We start from the raw sequence: 24,468 nt of genomic DNA, 5'->3' as shown, positions 1-24,468 counted from the left end.
ATACGGTGGTTCTTGGTTAGATTCCGGAACTATCCGGCTTTGGATGTGAAGTGGATGGAGGAGGACCTAGCAGATACTCCTCGGATACTTGAACTTTACCTTGAAGCGTTCGGTCTAGCTTCGTCTATCCCGAAAAATTATGGAGATCAGCAGGGTTGAATTTGGTGCAGTCGGGATTGCACAAGAGGGGTTGCTCCACTCCTTTGTCATAGATTACCTAGATATGATTCAAGTCATTGATTTTCTTTTGAATTTCTGGGATACATAATGGTTGGCTAGTATTCCGCTGGATGACTTTATGATAGAAGTACTTCGAACTAGGAATTCCCAATCTGATTGTGTACATGAGCTCTTTTACGTGAGTCATTTTAGAGTGCTTGTTTGAAGAGGAATTGATTGCAGCATTTCTGTCTTGTTGTCCAAAGAGATGAAGTGTAACAAGACTTTAGTCAATCAAGATATCTGTGAGATTTGTGTAGATCTAGATGTGATTGCTAAGTACGTTGCCGATAGATCTTGATTCTCATCCGAGATCTCGACGCAAAGTGATATGATCGTTCAATAACTATCGTCTTTGTGCAAGTGCTGAATTGGTGTCGTCTAGTGTGTTAGTACATAAGAGTCAATGTCTATTGAACTAGTTACTTCGTTAGCGTAGCAACCTCTTTTGAATTCTTGAGCTCTCAAGCCTCCACGTGGTCAGAGCTTTTTCTACTATTTTTAATGCTCTCTCTCTCTCTCTCTCTCTCTCTCTCTCTCTCTCTCTCTCTCTCGCGCGCGCGCGCGCACACACACACACACACAAGCGCGCAAACACAGTCCTGCTTTTCAGCCTCTCTTGAATTCTCGAGCTCTCAAGCCTCCACGTGGTCAGAGCTTTTTCTACTATTTTTAATGCTTTTTTCCTCTCTCTATCTCTCTCTCTCTCTCCCACACACACACACACACACACACACACACACACACACACACACACACACACACACACACAAGCGTGCAAACACAGTCTTGTTTTTCAGTTTTCGAAGGTGATAAATATTTTGTGTCACTGGGTTTGAACCTTGTATCTATAATGTTGCGGCAGATCCACTGACAAATGGCTACACAAGTCAACCATAGACAGGAAGAGCTTGATGACGAGTCAAAAGCAACGATTTTTCTCTGACTAGACAAACATTTGTACCAAGTTAGTAGGACAGACTATGAGCTCCACAATATTGTTTGCAATTTCCTTTTTAAGGTTGATGAATTTCATGTAAGCACAAAGTTTTTGTTGAGCTTTCTGTCCAAAATGTCATCTCTTAAAATGGGTTGATTGCTGGATAAGCCCAGCATGGTTATGGCAACCTTGCAATATGGGCCAAAGAATTTACAATGAGATTGCTAATCAGGGTGTGTTGGAGAAACATGTCGCGCTTTGCAATGCTTTGGTCGGTTTGTATGCTAAATGTGGTGCCCTTATGAAAACACAAAAAGAATGCGATGGCCGACATGGCTATGCCATGGAGTCTTTGTGATTTTGCTCACTAATTGTGAAGGGAAGGCGTCTCTCTAGTTGCAATCACCTATGCCATGGCAAGGAAGCCATGGACTGTTTTTACCAGATGCAAAGGGAAGGCATGTCTCCAATTGCAATGCTTTTACCTTGAAGGCTTGTGGCCTTAAACAAGATCTTCAAATGGTTGATTGAATTCACGATGTGGTTGCTAGTCAGGGAAACATGTAGGCAATGCTTTGGTCGGTATATGCCAAATGTGGTGACCTTATGAGAGCAACAGAAGTCATGGATGAGATGTCGCCTTCTGGAGTGTGTTGATTGCAGGATATGTGGGAGATGGCTGTGGCAAGGAAGCTCCCAACTGTTTTAACCAGATGCAAAATGAGGGTTCCTCGCTCAGAAGGAGACTAAAAGCCCGTGCTCAGAAGAAGGATTTGTACCAAGTGAGTAGGATACACACTCAGCTCCATAATATTGGGTTACTTCTTCTTTGGAATGTTTTCACTTGGAATCTGTTGATTGCAGGGTATTGTCAACATGGTTGTGGCGAGGAAACATTGTTTTGTTTGCACCACAAAGGGAAGGCCTGTCTCCAAGTGGAGTCACCTACAATGGCACTTTGAAGGCATGTGGCCTTATGCAAGATGTTGACATGGGTGAGAGAATGCACCTTATGATTGCTGGTCACGAACTGTTAGAGAAAGATGTTGTGCTTGGTGGTGCTTTAGTTGGTATGTTCCTGGTGGGAGCTTTGTCAAATCATGCTCCTCGTATTTCAAATGCTGTTGATGGGTGGTATCCCGATGAATATTGTGATTTGGATACATATGAAGATGATGATGATCATGACTATCATAGGCAGCCCATTAACTGGTTTCTTGCACATGAAATTTATTACCCTAGTGATCGACATGTATGCCAGATGTAGTGTGCTTGAGAAAGCACAATAAGTGCTCGAGGAGCTTTCTGTCCGGGATGTCGTCTCTTGGAACACACTGCTCTCTAGATGCAATCACCTATGCGTGCATCTTGAAGCATGTGACTCTACACAAGATGCTGATATTGACACAAAAATTCATGATGATATCGTTAGTCAAAGGCCATGGAAAAGAGATGTCGTGCTTGGCATTGCCCTGGTCGATATGTATGCCAAATGTGGTGCACTTTAGAAAGCACCAAAAGTGCTTGAGGAGCTTACTGTTCGCTTGGAATGCAATGATTACGGGATACACAAAACATGAGTAGGGAAGGCATGTTTCTAGGTGGAGTCACCTACAATGGCACCTTGAAGGCATGTGGCCTTACGCAAGATGTTGACATGGGTGAGAGAATGCACCTTACGATTGCTGGTTACGAACTGTTAGAGAAAGATGTTGTGCTTGGTGGTGCTTTAGTTGATATGTTTCTGGTGGGAGCTTGGTCAAATCATGCTCCTCGTATTTCGACAGCTGTTGATGGGTGGTATCCTCATGAATATTGTGATTTGGATACATATGAAGATGATGATGATCATGAATATCATAGGCAGCCCATTAAGACTAGTTTCTTGCACATGAAATTGATTACCCTAGTGATCGACATGTATGCCAGATGTAGTCTCAAGCACAAAAAGTGCTCGAGGAGCTTTCTGTCCGGGATGTCGTCTCTTGGAACATATTGCTCTCTAGATGCAATCACCTATGTGTGCATCTTGAAGCATGTGGCTCTACACAAGATGTTGATATGGACACAAAAATTCATGATGATATTGTTAGTCAGAGGCTATTGAAAAGAGATGTCGTGCTTGGCATTGCCTTGGTCGATATGTATGCCAAATGTGTTGCACTTTAGAAAGCAACAAAAGTGCTTGAGGAGCTTACTGCTCGCTTGGAATGCACTGATTGCGGGATACACAAAACATGAGTAGGGTCAGAAAGCTCTAGGTTGTTTTCAGCTGATGCAAAGTGAGGGCCTTTGTCTAGATGCAATCACCTGTGCGTGCCAAATGTATGCCAAATGTGGTGGACTTCACAAAGCACAAAACTTGCTTTGGAAGCTTCTCTTCTTGTCCGGAAGGTCGTCTCTTGGAGTGCATTGATTGTTGCAGAATAGGCCCAATAGAGACGGGGCCAGGAAGCTCGGGGCTGTTTTCGGCAGATGTAAAGAGATCGCATCTCACCAAGTGCAATCACATACACTTGCATCGTAAAGGCATGTGGCATTATGCGGACGTTGATATGGGAAAGGCTATTGAAAAAAGACGTTGTGCTTGGAAATGGCTTGGTTGACATGTATGCCAAATACTTACGAAGCTCAGAAAAGTGCTCGACAAGCTTCCTGTCTAGAATGTCATCTCCTGGAATGCACTCTCTCTCTCTCTCTCTCTCTCTCTCTCTCTCTCTCTCTCTCTTTATATCCTCCCTCCCTTGAGCAATAAACGTGTTAAGACAGAACTAGAAGTATTAATTTGCTTCAGAATGTCATCCTTGTATCTGCTCCTACACACTGCACACTACAATGCAGCTAACGAAGCACTCTAGTTTCTGTCTTATGTCTGTTTTGTAGGCGTAATCGAGGGCGATTACAATTCTTTGAAGAGGGGAGTATGTCACAAAGTGATGACATGGCATGACCATCGGGTGTAAGGTGCAACGGAAGTGAATGTTGCTATAGGTCAAGAATTGCAGTATATCTGTGTGGTTGTCCGAAGAGATGAAGTGTAACAAGACTTTAGTCAATCAAGACATCGGTGAGATCTATGTAGATCTAGATGTGATTGCTAAGTACGTTGCCACCTTGAAGGCATGTGGCCTTACGCAAGATGTTGACATGGGTGAGAGAATGCACCTTACGATTGCTGGTCACGAACTGTTAGAGAAAGATGTTGTGCTTGGTGGTGCTTTAGTTGATATGTTTCTAGTGGGAGCTTTGTCAAATCATGCTCCTCGTACTTCGACAGCTGTTGATGGGTGGTATCCTAACGAATATTGTGATTTGGATACATATGAAGATGATGATGATCATGAATATCATAGGCTGATGATGGGTGGTATCGTGATGAATATTGTGATTTGGATACATATGAAGATAGATCCTGATTCTCATCCAAGATCTCGAGAGAGAGTGATGTTGTTGCTAAATTGGCTTTATTTGACAGAAAAATAATTCTAAATGAATTATTGGATTTATAAGTGAGAGGGTTTTCTCGCTTGGAACATCAAGGAAAAATAATTCTAAATGAATTATTGGAATTTTAAGTGAGGGTTTTCCTCATTGGAGACATCCGAGTACAGAGTATTCCTAGTGCGTCATTCAAAGTAATGACGATAGCACTGTGAACGAGAATATCTGTAAGGCCACCAGGAATGGGTACTTCTGATGCGTCACATCGGATGGGTGACAGGGAGCATCGGGAAGAAGTATCCGATCATCCGGGAACGGACATCTCTGATGCGTCATAGGATGGGTGACATAGAGCATCGTGAAGGGGATTGTACCGTAAGTTCGGTAGGAAAGGACTAGGTGATGGGTATTCTTGATGCGTCACAAGGTGGGTGACGGGTGCATCGGAAAGGGGATATCCATAGTCGAGAGGAAATCCGAACTGGAAAGAGGAATACGCGTAAAGACGCAAGCACAAGAATAAAGATGGGTTCTGAGAAGCTTTTCTTAAAAAGCGGAAAATTTGAACGAGTTTTCCGGGAAGAGCAAACGCTTTCCCGCGAGGAATCTATGTTTGCATTACATTCGTGCATGTGGTTGCATCTAGGGACGCTTGGGAAGTGCTGTGAAAGCATTGATTTTAACTTATAAGGTTTTATTGAGTTTTTGGGCAGGTTTATACCAATTTTAAAAATATGCCGGCCGTCCACTTAATAAGTGGACAGCCACTTAGAAAATAAAGCAACAAAACCAGCCAGCGAATTCTCTCTCCCTATTTCGGGTAGAACAGAAAAAACGAAAAAAAAAAAAGGCCGCGATCTCTCCGCGAGCAGCTATTCGTGCCGTGGTGAAGGAGCTATAAAAGCATCACATGCCCTCACCGAAGGGAGGTTGCCAGCGCCAACAAGAGAAGACTCTGCCGCCAGAAGACGCGAGAGATCGCGAGACTACGAAGCACTGAAGTCGCTTTACTCGCGCAAGAGCGACAGGTACCTATTGTGGATTCGTCGTACGAATTGTTGTCGTGTGTTTGCAGGTGCCTCATCGCGAAGGAGAAGCGAGAAGGCTTCGGCCTATGCTTGGGAATTCCGGAAACGGAATTCGGAAATTGTCTGCGGAGTCTCAACTCCGAGTACAGACGGAAAAAGGATTGAGAGCTTGTCTCTCGGATTTCCCTTATGGGAAGGAACGACCATCGAGTCAGAGATTTAGAACGGAGGGGTTTTCTCCGGTTCTTCTGCTTGTAAAAAGATTCTCCCTAATAAAGAATTCTCTTTAAGGGGGGGGACTAGCCCATCTTCTGGTCCCCAATACTGTGTCGATCTTCTCACTCTCTCTCTCTCTCTATCTATTTCTCTCTATATCCTTTGGCTTCAATAATAAGAGATAAATTCTATTTATCTGAGTATATTTTATATTGTTATGCGCTCCCGTTTGTGACAGTGGTATCAGAGCATAGTCTCCTCTATTTCTCTGTAAAGGAGGACGACTCTGGGAAGATACGGGAAGAAGCCATGACAGGCCAAGAGAGAAGTAAGGAGGCGGAAACCTAAGTCGTGCAGGAGAAAGCTCGTAGAGTTGGAATTTTTTTTCTCTCTGCAAGAAGTCGACACAAGACTTGGGATTCTCTGAGAAGGCAACAAGAGCATGATGCTGAAGAACCTAGAGAATCCAAGGAGCGGAATGCTCTAGATCCTTCAGAATTCAGAAGATATCCATGAACATCAAACCAGAACCATAGCCAAGAAATCCCGTCATCTCGGGAAGGATATGAGGGTCTTTAGACCTCAGAACCCTCCGATCAAGTTTGATACTTTTGACGGAAGAGAATATGCCCCGAAAGCTACCGCTTTCATTTGACAGTATGAAGTTGCCTTTGCAAACGGCAATTTCCGAGAAGCATCAAAGGTAAGGCATGTGACCAAACACCTCAAGGGGATTGCAAGTACTTGGTGGTATACCAAAGCTTTGCAAGGAACTTACAACAAGACTTGGATTCAATTCAAGGCTGAATTTTTTCCTCTACGCTTTGAGGAAGGCATCCAAGAAGATTGGGATCGGTTTGCCCAATAGAAATACGAGCAAGTCCAAGCAAGTAGTGGTTCACTCTTGCCAAGGTAGCTCCACTCTTGACCCTCTCTGAGGAAGGAAAGATGAAGAAATTCAACGAAGGACTTTTGCCGAATTTTGTAAACCCATCTGCAAGATACTTTGCAGCAGATGGTGGAGTCAACAATAAAAGCTGAAAGTGTACACCTTGATGTACATAGAATATAATCCCCGCAGTGGGACGAGAACCATTGAACACAGAAACAACGAATTTTTGTTACCTCTCCTCGAAGGATACATTGCTATCGGGAGAAAGTTTGGAGTAAGGGAATTCAATCTAACTCCCGAGTTTTTGACCCTCAAACTTTAAGTGAGAGGGCAAGTCTTGGATCAAAGTTAAATCTTTGAGGAACTCATAAAATGCGTATTGCTTTTATGCACGAGATATGCATGTGTCTGACCAGGACAATCACTCTCGTGTATTTATGAGAGTAGGATCAATTTGAAACATTGTTTTCTGAGATGAATTGGTTTGCTCAACCATTCGGAAGGTCAACTATTGATCTCGTATCCGGTAGTTCACAAACAAATTACCTGCTATTGCGGGTAGGACGACAGAAAGGAAGGAACCATTCAGATCTTTCAACCAAGAAAAGCTTTCACTAAGCTTGAATACTCTTTAAGCCCACACCCCCTACCCGGTAAGGGAAGATATGGTAGTGCTTTTCGCACAAGTGAATGAACACTCTTTACGAGGGAAGGAACAAGCGACGACTACGGCTTGTGCTCGAGGAATCCAAGGATTGAAATCCTAGATTATTTGATGAGCGGGTTTTGCTCTAAGATCGAGCCAAGGGGTCGTCAAGTTGAGCGTCTTTGCTCTAAGGATCTTACGAAGGGAAGGTAATTTCCCAGGTTCATTGAAACTCTAACACAGCTTAAGAATTATGTACACTTTTGAGTACATGGATAACACACGAAGATGTAGACCTATGCCAAGGAACTGGACGAGAGTTTGTTATACTCTCTTGAGCGCCTTTTTGCGCGCAAGAATATTCCGACACGAGAATCTCTATTTGAGATGTGTTTGGTAGAAGGAATCTACGGAGAAGAGGTTTTCCGATGGTCGTTGATCATTGAGTACGCTATGTGCTTTTACCATTACAGTAGCAACTTTTGGTTGCGGTATATGTTTCTCCATGAGCAGGTCAAGTAGCATTTACACGTTGCTGGAATAAATTCGAACTATTATGTTCGTAAGAATATAGTTCGCCAACCGTTTCAAAATGGTAAGAATTACATATGGGAGAACATCCCTGAGAATCAAAGAGGGTTCGCTCTGTTGTGAACCTGGTTTGAACGTACGTTCAGAAAATGCTATGGCTAGAATCCTATCTGCCTGAGATTTTGCAAGTCGTCATTGATGCTCGCAAGGTGAATCATTTTTTATGATTTTGTAAGGAAGAGACGCTAATGGGTGTCAGAAAATCACTGCTGGTGGTAATAACTCGCAGGAGGAAACGATTGGAAGAAAGTGCTGTCGTGCACAAGGAATCTTCGGCCTGGAACCGTCCGCCTACGTTGAGCGACTGCCTAGAACAAGAACCTTCTTTAAGGTGATCGCAAATTGTGGAAGAAAGACATCGAGCTTAATGCTCTATGACTTGGGCATTCCCTATGTGGGAGGACACAAGAGGTTTAATACCCTCTAGACTAACAGCGCAGGATTATGCGCAAAGACAGATACCTAGATTGATTTCTAGGAGGATTATTCTTCTCGGGATTGAGAAGGTGGAATTGAGTTAACAGATTCTCGGATGAGCAAACTTCCAATCTGTTGGAAAGACGCGAATGACGAGTTCTTACATGGCTCGTAAGTTTGATGAATGGTGAAGGATATCCTCGAGGTACTAGAGGAAGGACATGAAGCGGTAAGGTAAGTATTGAATTCTTGAATTTTTGTTTAATTTAATTTTTAAGTTCTCTTTTGAGAAAGGACTAGCTCAACTCACCATTGAGCAAGATTTGGAATCTTTCCGGTTTCTCTCCGGTAGTTCAGTTGGACCTCTATAGTTGAGGACAACTGTTTATAAGTGAGAGGGATGTTGCTAAATTGGCTTTTGGATTTATAAGTGAGGGGGTTTTCTCGCTTGGAACATCAAGGAAAAATAATTCTAAATGAATTATTGGAATTTGAGGTGAGGGTTTTTCTCACTGGAGACATCCGAGTACAGAGTATTCCTAGTGCGTCATTCAAAGTAATGACGATAGCACTGTGAACGAGAATATCTGTAAGGCCACCAGGAACGGGTACCTCTGATGCGTCACATCGGATGGGTGACAGGGAGCATCGGGAAGAAGTATCCGACCATCCGGGAACGGACATCTCTGATGCGTCATAGGATGGGTGACATAGAGCATCATGAAGGGGATTGTACCGTAAGTTCGGTAGGAAAGGACTAGGTGATGGGTATTCTTGATGCGTCACAAGGTGGGTGACGGGTGCATCGGAAAGGGGATATCCATAGTCGAGAGGAAATCCGAATTGGAAAGAGGAATACGCGTAAAGACGCAAGCACAAGAATAAAGATGGGTTCTGAGAAGCTTTTCTTAAAAAGCGGAAAATTTGAACGAGTTTTCCGGGAAGAGCAAACGCTTTCCCGCGAGGAATCTATGTTTGCATTGCATTCGTGCATGTGGTTGCATCCAGGGACGCCTGGGAAGTGCTGTGAAAGCATTGATTTTAACTTATAAGGTTTTATTGAGTTTTTGGGCAGGTTCATATCAATTTTAAAAATATGCCGGCCGTCCACTTAATAAGTGGGCAGCCACTTAGAAAATAAAGCAACAAAACCAGCCAGCGAATTCTCTCTCCCTATTTCGGGTAGAACAGAAAAAACGAAAAAAAAAAAAGGCCTCGATCTCTCCGCGAGCAGCTATTCGTGCCGTGGTGAAGGAGCTATAAAAGCACCACATGCCCTCACCGAAGGGAGGTTGCCAGCGCCAACTAGAGAAGACTCTGCCGCCAGAAGACGCGAGAGATCTCCAGACTACGAAGCACGGAAGTCGCTTTTCTCGCGCAAGAGCGACACGTACCTATTGTGGATTCGCCGTACAAATTGTTGTCGTGTGTTTGCAGGTACTTCATCGCGAAGGAGAAGCGAGAAGGCTTCGGCCTATGCTTGGGAATTCCGGAAACGGAATTCGGAAATTGTCTGCGGAGTCTCAACTCCGAGTATAGACGAAAAAAGGATTGAGAGCTTGTCTCTCGGATTTCCCTTATGGGAAGGAACGACCATCGAGTCAGAGATTTAGAACGGAGGGGTTTCTCCGGTTCTTGTGCTTGTAAAAAGATTCTCCCTAATAAAGAATTCTCTTTAAGGGGGGGGACCAGCCCATCTTCTGGTCCCCAGTACTGTGTCGATCTTCTCACTCTCTCTCTCTCTCTATCTATTTCTCTCTATATCCTTTGGCTTCAATAATAAGAGATAAATTCTATTTATCTGAGTATATTTTATATTGTTATTCGCTCCCGTTTGTGACAGATTTGATTTTTGATATGATTGTTCAGCAATTGTCGTCTTTGTGCAAGTGCTGGATTGGTGTCGTCTAGTGCATTAGTACCTAAGAGTCAATGTCTATTGAACTAGTTTGTGTCTTATGCCCGTTTTGCAGGCGTAATCGAGGGCGATTACAATTCTTTCAAGAGGGGAGTATGTCACAAAGTGATGACGTGGCATGACCACCTGGTGCAAGGTTAGCGGAAGTGAATGTTGCTATAGCTCAAGATGAGTGCTCGGAACTGTGCTCAAAGGTTCACAAAGTGATGACGTGGCATGACCTCGGGTGTAAGGTGCAGTGGAAGTGAATGTTGCTATAGCTCAAGATGAGTGCTCGGAACTGTCCTCAAAGGTTCCTTTTACTTATGGAAGGGAGAGCCTTCCATTTCCTTTAGAGAGAGTGTAATGATCACAAACAAAGTGAATGCTAATGTAAATGAAAGTGCTGAGAGAGAGAGAGAGAGAGAGAGAGAGAGAGAGAGAGAGAGAGAGAGAGAGAGAGAGAGAGAGAGAGAATAACACGACACTAGGTGGTTCTCAAACCCTCTCTAAGGGCCCCCTCTCTATGGCCAGAGAGGTCTAGGCTATAGATTGCACAAATCTGGTAAAATGGTTTAGATGCAATGAACTTGCCGACGCTGTCGTGACGACGAGGAGGATGGGCTAAAATCTGAAATTGAAAGGATTGATCTGCTGAATTTTGAAACACTCGCTTATTTGGAAAATGCTGGCTGAATTCGGCGACATGGGCTGGTCTAATCTGAAAACGCTGGCTGACGCAGGGTATAGGAGGTTGAAAACGCTGATGGTTTCCTGTCGGTCGTGCTGAGAAGATGCACTGCAAGTTGCTTGAGCTCCTTCTGATACTTCTTCTGCTTCTACTTAGTGACCATTGAGTTTCTTTTATATTTCCTTAGCAATTTTCCCTACTTAAATTTCCAACGAAAGTCACTTATTAATAAATAAGTGAAAGATGTGTATTTTGGGAAAAAGGGTTCTATGCTTTGTAAAATTCTCATGATGGGTACTAAATGTCATGTGAATGATCATGCTGTGTGCATTTAGAGGATATGTGACTAATCTAAGTGCCTGGACATGCACGGCCTACGCACTGGCTCACAAAGGTTCCAGAACACTTCTTAGGCTAACTTGAACCCTAGACCTGAGATAGCTTGTCCACATGCACATAGGATGAGATGTGCACGTGATATCCCCTCCTTTTTAAAGTGAGGTACTGGTATTGAGTTGCATGGCTTCCTTGTAGTCTACCAACAACTCTAGATAATCTCTGAAAAATTCTTCATCAAACCACATTGCCTTGTGTGTTCCTCGATTCTTGAACTACAAAAAATACTGTCTAACTTGCTTCTTTGAGCCATGGTGAAACCGATGCAGAGTATCTACTCCGGTTCCATCACTTTGGCTTCATCAATGATCTTTGGTTCTTCTTCTACAAAAATGTCGTCTGGAGGTATTCCTTGAAACACTTTCAACCAAGAAACATGGAAAACGTTGTGCATTGACCATGAGTTAGGCAATTGTAATTTCATAGAAACCTCATTGATCTTTTTAATTGACAGGAAATGGACCATACATTCTGAAAGACAACTTAGGACACTTCTTTCCTACTTGCTTAAGTCGTTGCTTCATGATTCTCAATTAGATCCAATCTCCTTCATTGATAGTAACATCTTGACGATGCTTGTCAGCCTGCCGTGAATAAGACTCATGAGCCTTGCTTAGTCGAAGCTTCACACTCTCAGTAATCTCATCCAATGACTGACTTTTAACATTGGCATCAGGCAATGGATTGACCGATCGAGTCAAAAGTGATTGGAGCGAACGGCCAAAAGCTGCCTCATACGGAGTTCTACCAATGGCAGAGGAATAAGAGTCATTCAAAATTGCTTGGACCAATGGGAGATAAAGCTCCCAATGAGACTGTTGATCATGCACATATGACTTCAAAAGATCAAAAGCCAATTGATTGTAAATTTCTGTTTGACCATCTGACTGTGGATGCAAAACAGATGAAAAATTTAACTTTGTGCCAAAATTTTCAAAGAGAGCGCGCCAAAAATTTGACGTGAGCTTAACATCCCTACCTGAAACGATTGACTTTGGCAAAACACAGAGGGGGTACCGATGCTTAATGAACAACCGTGCTACATCTTGTGCAGTGATTGTGGCCTTACAAGGAATCAACATGCAAAATTTGTTGAAACGGTCAACAATTGTCAAACATTGAGGGTTCCTTGAATGCAAACTAGGCGGAAGGCTAGTCACAAAATCCATAGAAATGTCTTGAAATGGCCTGTCAGGAATAGGCAACGGTAGCAAGAGGGCTTGCTGCTTACGCCGAGGAGCTTTTAATTTTTGACAAATGGTGCACCGTGTGACATAATGAAACACATCTTTTCGCATTTTAGGCTAATAAAAGAATCTTTTGATTTTTTTTGAAAGTGGTGTTCATTCCCCTGTGTCCACCCGTGAGAGAGTCATGAGCATCGTGCAATATGGCTGTCCTGAGAGAGGGCAACACACATAGACGGTGACGAAAATACAACAAACCTTCACGAATGAGATAGTTGCTGGGCCCTTGGGAAGCAAGAGCCTGCAACCATTGCTTACCAAACTCGGAATTTGCATACTGGTTCTTCATGCTGTCGAAAGAGACACCTTGAATAGAAACCGTGAAATTTAACTCAAGAGTCGGGATCTGTCCTTTGCGACTTAATGCATCTGCAACAGGTTTAGCTTTACCAGACACATACTCAATCAAACCACCAAATTGCTCAAAATATTGTGACCACCGTGCTTGGCGATCACTCCAATGTGCACTAGGCATAGATTGGAGCCACTTGAGGGCTTGATGATCTGTGCGAATTGTGAACTCTCTACCATAGAGAAAATGCTTCTAATGCTTGAGAGAGTGAATAACATACATAATTTCTTTGTCATAAATTGAATAATTCTTTTCGGCACTATTTAACTTCCGACTGAGAAATGCAACTCGAAGGTCATGCTGCTGAAGCACATCACATATGGCGACATTGCTCGCATCCGTCCATATCTCAAAGGGGTCGTCCTAAGAGGCAAGGATGAGACACGGCGCTTCTGTCACCGCAGTTTTGAGAGCCGAAAAAGCCTCAACGGTTGCCTCGGGCAAAACTACGTGCTGTCGGCGAGTTTTCACCCCTTTCAAAACATCTGTCATGGGTGCGGCGATGCGTGCAAAATTCTCTATGTGCAAACTATATGCTTGACATAACCCAAGAAAAGAATGCACATCATATGCAGTTTTGGGCAAATCTCAATTACGAACCTGTTCCACCTTTGCGAGATCAAGCTTGACACCTTCTGTAGAAATGATATAACCCAGATAAGTAACTTCAGTGAGAAAAAACTTAGACTTCTAAGCTGCAATGTACGCTGACACTCATCTAAACGGGCTTAAACCTTTTCAAAACATCCTTTCATGTTGTTTCCACAATGCAGAGAAAATGAGAATATCATCAAGAAAGATGAACACACATATACCAATCATATCGCCGAAATGGTCTACCATGAGACGGTTGAATGTACCCACGATACCTGTCAATCCAAAAGGCATAACCATATACTCCCAATGCCCTCGCTCTGTGCGAAAGGCGGTCTTGTAGATATCGCCTTTGAATAACCTTACCTGATGGTATCCACTTTTGAGATTAACCTTGCTGAAAACCTTTGCCCCATTGTGTCACAAGACGGGCACCACGTGCCAATAGAAAAGAACAGACTAAACAGACTTTTAGCACTTCAATAACAGTTGAACTGAAAGAGAGAGAAGACACGCGACACGGAGTGGCAAAATTCCACCTCAGAGAGTATTGGCCCCAAACCTTGGCGTCCCTTTCGGTATTTCTTTATAATGCATCAACATAGTACAAGCCGATACTCCAGACTCTGCACCTTCTCCAGGAAGCATGCCAGAGAATGAGCCCTAACCTCATATTTAAAGGCCCTTGGCCTAGAAAGCAGTTTACAGTAAAAAGCCTTCAAACTTAAAAGCATCTGGTCCAAAAGCAAAGCCAAAAAGCTACCATCGTAAATCACGGAAATCCGTACAGCTTGCCACGTCATCAGCCAGCGCTAAACGCAGAAATCCGTATAGCTTGCCACGTCACCATGTCAGCGCAATTTTCGGAATTCTGCCCCGTCATTAGTTTCTGTGTGTGCGCAGGTCCTACTTTATTTTAATCCTTTGTCACTTGGGGCCCCATCGAACGGGGTCCCCATAAGTTGGTAGGACTTCTTCTTTTGTAACTTGTTCTTCTTAGGGTTTAGGCCCCTTGGCCAGCACCTGTAAGTTGGCTCCATTCTTTTAGGGCTTTGACACGTCAACAGTTTGTCATATCTCCCCTTCTTGAAAGAGAGTAATCGTCCGCGATTACAACATATCTGCAAAACAACTCAAGTTAGCTCAAAAAAATTTCCGAGGGTCATTCCGAGGGACAATCAATTTGCTCTTTTTATTAAGGAGTTAGTTTCTCCTTTATGCTCTTTTGATCAAAGAGTCAGCTTCTCCTTTCGGCTGTTTTGATCAAGGAGTTAGCTTCTCCTTTCTGCTCTTTTGATCAAGGAGTTAGCTTCTCCTTTCGTCCAGATCGGAACTCTTGATATTCCGGCGTAGTAAAATTAGTCAATCACACCCAGACCGTATTGATCTTCCACGGGTGTCTTGATGCACTAAGAAATTACATACCCAGGCAATCTCATCCAATTAGGAATATTCAGTAATTGGCACATCACAATGCAACACAAATGCCACATATGCATGTTACAAGACATAGAAACATAAAGCTGCCGATGAACACTCCCCCCGCAAATAACCATCCAGGTCCGGGCCATGAGCTGTTCAACGACTCCCTCATCACTCCTCCCGCAAATAACCCAAAAAGATCCGGGCCATGAGATATAGAGGCCTTTTACAACCAAACTTCCCCCAGACCGTAGCCTGCATCGTTTGGAGGTGCTGAGAGTAACCATTGCTTATACTTCTTAATACTCCCTTCCGTAAATAACCATGCAGGTCTGGGCCATTAGGAACAACAACAATACTTCTCCGGTAAATAACGACAAGGGTCCGGGCCATGAGTAAAAACAACACTTTTCAATCATTCAATACTTCCCCCGCAAATAACCACAAGGGTCCGGGCCATGAGTATGAAAAAGTATTCTTAAACATCTTTTCTCACTACTCCACCCGGGAGTAAAATCACCAAGCATTGAAACGAGTATTAAAACCAGAGTCAAACAATTCAAATCGGCACCAAGATAGGTTCAAAACAGATACCATCCATTGCAAACAAATTTCAAGCAAAGCTTCAAACAATACTTTCTCAAACAAAGTTCAAAAGTATTCAACTATAGAACAACTAGAGAGTTCATTCAGGGTTTTGTTCGGACAACTGAACTTTGAGGACGATTGGCTTGCCCTTCTGCATCACGGTGATGGTTCGGTATCGAACTTGGAGAGTCGCATCATTCTTGTCATGCCAAGGCATGCCTAATAGAACGTCACAATTGCCCAACTTCATAATGTGGAAATCGGCTTTTTCATGATAATCTTGGATAGTCACTGGAAGAGCACCAATGAGTGGTACCACTTTCTGAGTTTGCCTTGTGGCTAGCTCAACTTCAATTTCTCCACCCTCTGCATCATAATCAAAGTCCATCTGCTTCAAGAATTTTGGATGGATGAAGTTCTCTGTAGTTCCTGGGTCAAAGAAAATTAGGGCTTTCAAACCGTTGACTTTGCCATATGCTCGACACAATTCATTTGTACTTTCAAGGCGTATGCCATAGATGTCAGGTACTAATCCAATGGCAGGTTTAGCTCGTTTGGCTGGAGATGGTCTTGGGTTTCTGTTGATCGTCGACGTCGGAGTCGGCTCCGTAGGTCTGTCAGTCCGTTGGGGACAATCAAAATAGTTATGTCCTGTTTGAAAGCATCCAAAACATCAGCCTTCTTGTAGTAAGGTGTCTCATTGTTGAGGTGTCAAACGAGGCTTTTGTGGTTGACTTTCACGAGATTCTCGAGAATTTGTTCGTTGTTGCCGAGAGTTGTGGTTAGTGGCCGGAGATTCTTCTGTGGTAAACTCTAGCTTTCCCTTCATCAGTTTGTAGCCAACTGCGGCATGGTCCATAAGTTCTTGCATGGTGGAGATTTGCTTGGATATACAATATTCCTGCAATGGTGATTGTAGTCCAATGGTGTATCGCTTGCATTGGGCCTCCAAGGGAACAGATCTAAAGAAAGACACTGGAAGGTATATGTCGAGAAACCTTTGGTTATATTCGTCCATGGTTTCGGTGGCAAGCATTTTCAAGTTGCCCCACTCTGCCAAAATCCGTACTTCAAACATAGAAGTCATGTAACTATGTGCAAAAACTGTCTTGAAAGCTTGCAAGGTCCTTGGAGCATGCAGTTGTGTCACGATCAAACTTCACCATTGCATAGCATTATCTTTAAGAAATCCCGCTGCTCGAGAAATCTTGGATTCTTCTATATAGTTTCCCAAAGCATAGATGTTGTCGAATTGCTGTAGAAATTTGAATGCTTTCTTGCGATCTTTCACCTCGGAAAAAGTGAAAAATTTAACTGTTGTGCCGCCATCTTTGAAATCTTTGGGTTAGTTAGGCGCATATCTCGGGTATGGATAATAAGGGTATCCATATGGGCTCCAACCATTGTAGCTTGGTGGCGGTGGAGGTGGGGGCAATGGCGGTGGCAAAGGCGGTTGCACTGGATCGGGGTCAGATGGCTGCACCATATTCCTGAAAACTCCCCGGATCGAAAAAGACGGCTGAGAAGAATGCCCATTGGAAGCTCTCGTACTTTCTGATGTTGGAGGAGGAGGTACCACCTGGGGCATCAGAGGGGGTAACATGTAGTTCAAAAATTGTTGAAAGCTTTGCAGCATCGGAAGATTCTGTTGAGGATGCCGCGAAAGATTATCGTGGAGTTCGTTGAGTTGAAACTGCAAATATTGTGCTGAATCCTTGACTTCCAGTCTTGGGTTCTTTATGGCTTATGCCCTGTAAGACAGAGCGGTGAAGACAAGAGCGTGCCCGATGCGCGATGAAGTAAGGGTGGGGGTGGCTAATAAGCCCGGGGTCGGAGGCCGAAGATACCTCGAATCAAATTCCAATAGCTCTGCCTATCAAACAAGGATATACTCAATGCGAGGCATCAGAAATTTGTTCTTTACTGTCATCTTGTTCAAAGCCCTGTAATCAACACACAAACGAGACGAACCATCCTTCTTGCAGACAATTAAAATAGGAGCAGCAAAAGGACTTACACTAGGGCATATGAATCCTGTGGCCACCAACTCTGTGAGTTGCCACTCTAATTCTTCTTCTTGGGTCTTGTTAAACGGTAGGGAGCCTTATTGACTGGCTATGCCCCCTCCGTGAGTTCGATGCGATGGTCCTCGGGTGGCTCGGGAGGGAGACGGGGTGGAAGATCATTCTGTAAAAAGAGGTATTATACTTGGTAATAAACCTGAATACCTGTAAAGGAGCCTTGAGACTCTGAGTGACTGGAGAGGCATAAATGAATGCTGCTTGTGCTCCTCGATGTAATTCACGCTTTGCCTGCGCATGAGAAATGAGAGGTAAAGAATGAAGACTCTCCTCACCACGAATGATCATGGGAGAGTCACTTTTAGCATTTAGAGTGAGCGTATTGTCTACCCAATCAATGAGAGGGTTATGCTCACGAAACCATCTAATGTCCAAAATCATATCACATCGTGAGAGAGGAGACACGACAAATTTTCTATAGAAGGTAGCTTGCTGAACAGTGAATAACACATCAAGGCACTCTTACGTAATGAGAGAGTCCATACCAGGAGCGAAGCCCGATGCCTGGAGAGGAGTTGTCTGGCTAACCTTCAAGCGGGCTCTCTCTACAAGAGAGTCACCAACCACATCATGCATATTGTCTGAATCAAACAATTTGGCAAAATGCTGACCCTTCACATGACCATAACATTTAAAGAGAGACTCATTAATGTGTGTCTCAGAAATATGTGGAGAATCAGATTGGTTCACTAAAGTGCTTGTGGTAGATGTGGGTGCTTTGGGTTCTTTAGGTGGAACCTAATCACCGTGTGAGAACAAAAGTTCACGTCGGTGACGATTAGCTTTTCTTTTCTGCTTTGCCTAAGTTTTCTCCAAGGCAAGCTTGATTTTTCATAAACATTTCATCCATACTTTCCACATATTGATTTGCTTCAAAAATCTTATCTTTTTCGTATGCAAAATGGGATTGTATGCATTATAGACTTGGGTGTTGTGTACGTACCCCTTGTCATCCTTATGTGATTCCAAATTATCTTGGTAGACATGACCAGAACCTTACTTTGAACTTTATGGCATTAAGCAGGTAATATGATACCAAAAGAGTCAAGAGCTCAAGGATATACCTTGAAGAGGTAAATTAAACTTATAGCCCTGAAGTCGGTTGAATTTTTTTCACTTTCTCATTTTCTCACTTCCAAACTTTTGACAGGTAAAAGAGAAGTGTAAAAGACCATGCAAGAACAAAAATTGAATGGTAAGGTATTTCTCTCAAGTTTTATTACAAAATGATGTGTTTTTTGCACTTCCAAACTTTTGAGAGGTAAAAGACCATGCAAGAACAAAATTGAATGGTAAGGTATTTCTCTCAAGTTTTATTACAAAATGATGTGTTTTGTGCACTTAGGTTACAATCCAGCATGAGAAAGAATTTCATTAAAAAAGTTGAAAATATGAAGCTTCTTTCATGTTTTAAAGCGTGTGTTGTATTTTTAGGTTCACAATTCAGCATGGAAAGAAGAAGTTTTTCATTAGAAAAGTTTCTAATGTGGAGATTGTAGTGTATGAAGAGTTGAAGGGTTTGCAAGGTCAACAACTACTTCAACTCTATGACACTTTTTCCATGGAGGATGTGTACTATGGGATTATCGAGTTTCATGATGTTTGCTCGTAGCAACAGATGAAAGGAGGATTTTTGGTGTTTATCACTTTGCTTTTGGAGCTACATCGATGGGGTTGGATGCACAACAAAATCAGCCCTCAATGTTTTTGTTTTGCTAGTGATAGGTGAGTTTACTTTATCTTAATGATAGCAAAAGCAAGTGTCTTTTCTAATATTGTTGACAAAACTTCTTTGTTTAGGTTTGTGATCCTGGATTTCCAAAATGCATCAAGAGTCGGAGTTCTTCACAGCAAAGTAACGGAGCCCAAATTTCGAAGGCCTTATTTGGAGGCAATCCCAAACAATATTTTTGCTGGTTGTTTTTTAGGCGATGTGATCTATGGTGCGGTAAATTTACACCTTGGTTATAATCCCTCTATTGGAATTGGACATAGAGTCTTTGATGTATAGCATCATTGAGATGAGGTATTGGCATGTTAAATATGATTCATTATGTAATGTAGTTCAATAGAAAATCTGAAATTTATTTGTTGTTTGAAGATATGGGAAGCAACTTCCATGGTGTTGCTTTGATAAGAACGATTGGAAAGACACAAAGAGAGAGATTTTTGTGGGTAATCTCAAAGCAGCTATGCTACTTGGTGAACTCCCTAGTAAGTGCTTCTTGTTCCTTGGCTTTTCATATAGTGCAATCTCGTAATCAGCATGATTTTTGCGATAAGTATCATTTTGGTTTCAAAGACATCCTGGTTATGCATGCTTATGATATGTCGTCTACTTCATGTCTCTCCTTGTAGAGTCTGTTCAGAAGGAAACAGTAGACTGGTGGTCTGATTTGGATTGGCTAAACCTTGGAGGAGTTCTATATGAGCTTGCTGTTTCCATTCACTCTTCAGATGAGACCTTGAAGGCTAAGAACGTCATAGATTTTATTCTGGTATGGAAATTTTATAAGACAGATGTATAGCAAGTTTGCTATTTGTTGCCCTAATGCTTTTGTTGCATGAAAAGCTAAAAGTAAATTGTATTGTAGGATAAATTCAACAAAAAAGATTGCCGTGTTCCAGAAATAATGACACATAATTACCAGTTATTGATCAGCCAAAGGTCAAAAGTAACAAGTGAAAGGATGGATGATGCATTTGCAACCAGTCGAGGTAAAAGAATAGAAACTCTGGGGAAGGAGTTGAATCAAAGGTTGTCTCAGGCTGACTTATATGTAGGAGGAAGGGAGAGTGTAGGCCTTGATTCACAGAAAGTAATTTCACTGGGAAAGATGTTAACCAATTTTTGCTCAACTGGAGTAGAAAGTGAAGTCGCAAAGATGTTGGCACAGCGGCAACTCTTTGGTGGACCTGTGCACCTTGCTACAACCAGTAAAGCTTACTCCATGAGGAGGATTTTTGGAGATAAAAATGATGTTGTGACAGAAGTGGATCTGGTCGGGATAACCCAATATTCAGCCCTTGAATTTCTTAGAGAGTGGGGTAGTTGTCCTGACACCAGATTTTCTCCAATGGATGTGGTTCAGGGTGTAGCAACAGATAGTTGTTGTTTACCTTATACAGAGGAGATGACTAATGTGATGCAAGGTTATGCTGAATGGAGGTTGTATGAGAAGCTTTATCCAGAGATTAAAGGAGTCTACGAGGGAAATGATTGCAATTGGGTGGTTTGTGAGGTTTCCATGTCAAAAAATATTGATGAATGCATGCGCAAGGTCTTGCAACTTGAGGCAGATCTCTTGGTTCTGCTATGCAACCTCCATGAGAAGAAAACTGAGGTTAGTATTGAGTACAAGAGTTGTGTTTAGATTTTTTTTTTCCACGATGTAAAATTTGATTTTCGTTGTGGTGTATTGTAGTTTTGCATCCATCCACTTCAGCTAGCAAAGATTCGTGTGTGGTGCTTGGTGGCCTTGCTATTGAAGCCCACTTTTTCTCAGAATATGGATCAGCTGATAAGGAATTGTATTTTCGAAATTCCCTGTTGCAGGTAAATGGATAGATTTTGTCTTGAGGCTCTGAAGGTTTGATACACGGTTCTAATGAGAGGTGTTGTGCAGAGTACTGATGCTTCAAGGGAGATTACTGTGGGGATTTTTCAGGAGTGAATACTTCCAGAGATCTTTCTCTCAAGTCCAAAACTGGGGCTTCAGCATGCAGAACTCGCTGAGGGATGTGAGTATGGAGGTGAATGTGACAGCTTCAGCTGTAGAGAGTCTTTTACTTGAGACTAAAAGAAACTCGGAGATATTGCTGGGACACACAAAGAAACTGGATGGATTATCTCAGAAGTTAGATACCTTGATGGGACATTTTGGGATACAAGTACCCCCTTGAGTCCTCATGTTTGTATAGTTGACTCAATGTGCTGTATCTTGTAACCTAGTCCTTGAGCCATCATTTTTGTGTAACTTGTATATCTTGATGTGCCTTGGGATTGTAATTTTTTGACCATCTCATCATGTAAACAACTCTTTTGAGGTGTTACTATACCAAAAATTGAGAGAGCTTGAGTTACCTTGCAAGCTATCAAATGCATTTCTTTGTCCCGACATTTCTTACTGGTAAATTTCGGGGACCTCTGCAATGAAGTTCTTGTATGAAACTACATAATATGGGATGATGTAAGCATGATGGCTGTTGCCTTTTCTATTGTATATGCATCTTGCAAGAATGCTTGTTTCTGTTTTTCTAACTGGCTGCAACATTAAATAAGTTTCCATTGTTTTAAGGGTGAAGTCGTAAGGTCATTCCACTGACGGGTGAAGTAATAACCAAGAGCAAGAAGCCATTGGGCCAAGACAAGGATGCGGGCACCAATACATAGAAGGAGAGTGTCCGCCGGATGAAGGGAGATGCTGCGTGATTGGGAACAGAGCCCTTGAGTGTGTGTGAGAGCCATTGGCACCTTTCTAGTTCGTATCCTTGAGGATAATTTGTATGGGTAATCATCAGTATTCAGCTTTGGGTTTGGGCCCATCTGTAATTTGATTCTTTGATTAATACAAATATCTAGAGCACATTCTTCTTGCCTTGTCTCATCTGAATTGTCTGTGGAACCTTGAGTGACGGGTATAGCCAGAGTGCTTTTACCAGGGTCGACGTAACTATTGTCTCAGTAGGTAATCCAACTGTTGTCTCAATATAGGTAACTCTTCTGAGTTCAACATTGGTGATCTTGTTGGGGATAGTTCAATGAAAGAGTCCATGGAAGGACACGCAAACAATCAGTCAGGGCCAGTTCAAGGGCGAACCAGAAGACAGGTCCAAGCACGGCACCTCTTCATAAGAAGAAAGGGGGAACCATGACGAGGAAACTCATGTGGGTGAACTGGTGGATTAGGAGGTGGAGGTTCTAGAGCTCGAGGATTTGAGGAGCACGGACACTTCAGACATAGACGAAGATCGGAATGATCAGCCTGGACAAAGAATTGGCAACGATCCAGGGAGGAAGGCCACTAAAGACGTGAAGCTGAAGGGACCCTGGGAACTACCCAGAGCTGACTGGAGAGTCTGTTTCCCACAGACCCTAAGGAGAGCTGCACAAAAATGGTACTGCTACTACCCACATGAGAGTATAAATTGATGTCGAAGGCCTTGATCCAACCCTTAGAAGCTCGAAGAAGAAAAACAGCTGGGAGTCATAAATTTCTTGTAAAATCCATTTTTGAATGGCTATTTTGCAATGGCAGTGTTGTAAATTCTTTCTAGTGTATAAAGAAGCCAAGTTGGGCTAGAGCGTGAGTTCCAAGTTGTAAGTTGTGAGCCAAAAACCCAATGTAAGAATTGTGTCCAAACAGAGTTTCCCTCTTGCTTTTGCAAGCTTCCAACACGTCTCCGATGGTAAATTGCAGATTCCCAATCTACACGCGTTTCTCTATCATTCAATAGTGTTCTCTATTAGCTTGACAACCTAGTAGATTCCATGGCTTGATCGGGTTGAGTTCTCCATTGCACATTCATAGGAGAGTTCTACTTATCTTTGCTGCATGGATATGATGGGTTTGACTCATAGCATTAGGGTGTCCTAGAGAGGTAGTTTTTGCACTTTCCATTTGCGCCCTTGCCAATAAATCAGATCTAAAAGCAATTTGAAAACACTCTCACAAATAGTGATCAAAAGAACTTTTTGTTGTCACATGCATTTCATCAATCAGGTTGGCTTTTGCATTGTTGATTTTGTTGCAATTTAGTTGTAAGCTCTTGTTCGTAGGTTGAGCCTTTGCTGGTTGTAGTTGAGACATTTCTCCGATTTGATTTTGCTTTTTCATTTTTGTGATTCTCTTTTGGTTTTGATTTGACATTTAAATTAGTTTGATTTTGGCAATTTTATGGTTTTGCATTGGTTTGTACTGTAGTGTAGTCATTTTGCATTTTGCATAACATTGTGCCTTGAGAAAATTTCCATATGCTTGGGACATAAACCCTGCATTTTGAATGTCAAATGATGTAAATGTGCATGCACTAAAGAGGCTTTTGTACTAATCTTTTGATATTAGTTTTTCTTTGTCAAGAACCACATTCCATACACCTCAAACAGCAACGTATTGTAAGATCCATTTTCCCTTGCTATTTGGACAATCCAAAATAAAAAGAATGAGCTCTCTCATATTGGGATTGCACTGGTTCAAATTGACCCAGAATTGGTTAGAAGTCTTTACAGAGGGTAAGAAACATACTTCTATATCTAGTTTTCTAGAAGAAATAGTGAATTAGCATGCGAGTACTCCATATCTCAAAATAGAGAGTGTGAGGCTCCACAAAAGGAAGTTAGACATGCATAAGAGAGATAAGATTGCACAAAAAAGTTTCCAATGTGCTTTGACTACAAGTCTCAAAAAGCTATGCAAGATTACAATCTCCCTTTCAAGGAATGACTTTTATATAGATAGTTTTGGAGGGAATAAGTGGTTAGGTACGCCTTTAAGGTTGATAAAGCATAACGAGATTGAGTTTAAGGTATTTTTGCAGGGAAATAGAAGTTAGGTACCTTCCACACAAGAAGGGCTTAAAAAGTACGTGGGACAAGGCTAGTTAAAACGGTTAAGCATGATGGATGCAAGGGATGTCATACATTGTCTAGCAAAGAGCATGATTGTTTACACCAAATCAAACAGAAGGGGGAGATTACTCATATTGCAAGAAAGTTTTACTAGTAGTCGATTAATAGATTTAGTTAGTCCATCCAAAGTTAGCAAAAGGGATATTTTGTTGAAGACATTGCAATTATCTTCGTTCCATTAG

At 42.4% G+C, this 24,468-nt stretch overlaps 1 protein-coding gene across 1 annotated transcript in view; it reads left to right on the top strand.

Annotated features, from left to right (window-relative positions):
* Positions 1 to 21,741, top strand: part of LOC147421000 (uncharacterized) — a 73,434-nt gene extending 51,693 nt beyond the window's left edge. The window contains exons 2-13 of the mRNA XM_086505099.1: positions 1,085 to 1,941; positions 2,024 to 2,154; positions 18,683 to 18,731; positions 18,809 to 18,853; positions 19,093 to 19,383; positions 19,459 to 19,574; positions 19,654 to 19,684; positions 19,760 to 19,872; positions 20,017 to 20,156; positions 20,253 to 21,002; positions 21,084 to 21,214; positions 21,285 to 21,741. Of these exons, the coding sequence (XP_086361225.1) occupies positions 19,277 to 19,383; positions 19,459 to 19,574; positions 19,654 to 19,684; positions 19,760 to 19,872; positions 20,017 to 20,156; positions 20,253 to 21,002; positions 21,084 to 21,214; positions 21,285 to 21,561 (1,665 nt within the window). The 5' untranslated portion in view covers positions 1,085 to 1,941; positions 2,024 to 2,154; positions 18,683 to 18,731; positions 18,809 to 18,853; positions 19,093 to 19,276 and the 3' untranslated portion in view covers positions 21,562 to 21,741. The remainder of the gene's footprint in view (positions 1 to 1,084; positions 1,942 to 2,023; positions 2,155 to 18,682; positions 18,732 to 18,808; positions 18,854 to 19,092; positions 19,384 to 19,458; positions 19,575 to 19,653; positions 19,685 to 19,759; positions 19,873 to 20,016; positions 20,157 to 20,252; positions 21,003 to 21,083; positions 21,215 to 21,284) is intronic.
* The last annotated feature ends 2,727 nt before the right edge of the window (positions 21,742 to 24,468 follow it).

Source organism: Adiantum capillus-veneris, chromosome 28, assembly GCF_014529385.1.
Source record: "Adiantum capillus-veneris isolate H3 chromosome 28, ASM1452938v2, whole genome shotgun sequence".
NCBI lineage: Eukaryota > Viridiplantae > Streptophyta > Polypodiopsida > Polypodiales > Pteridaceae > Adiantum > Adiantum capillus-veneris.
Note: the sequence above shows the minus strand (reverse complement) of the source record. Positions and strands in the feature narration are given on the sequence as shown.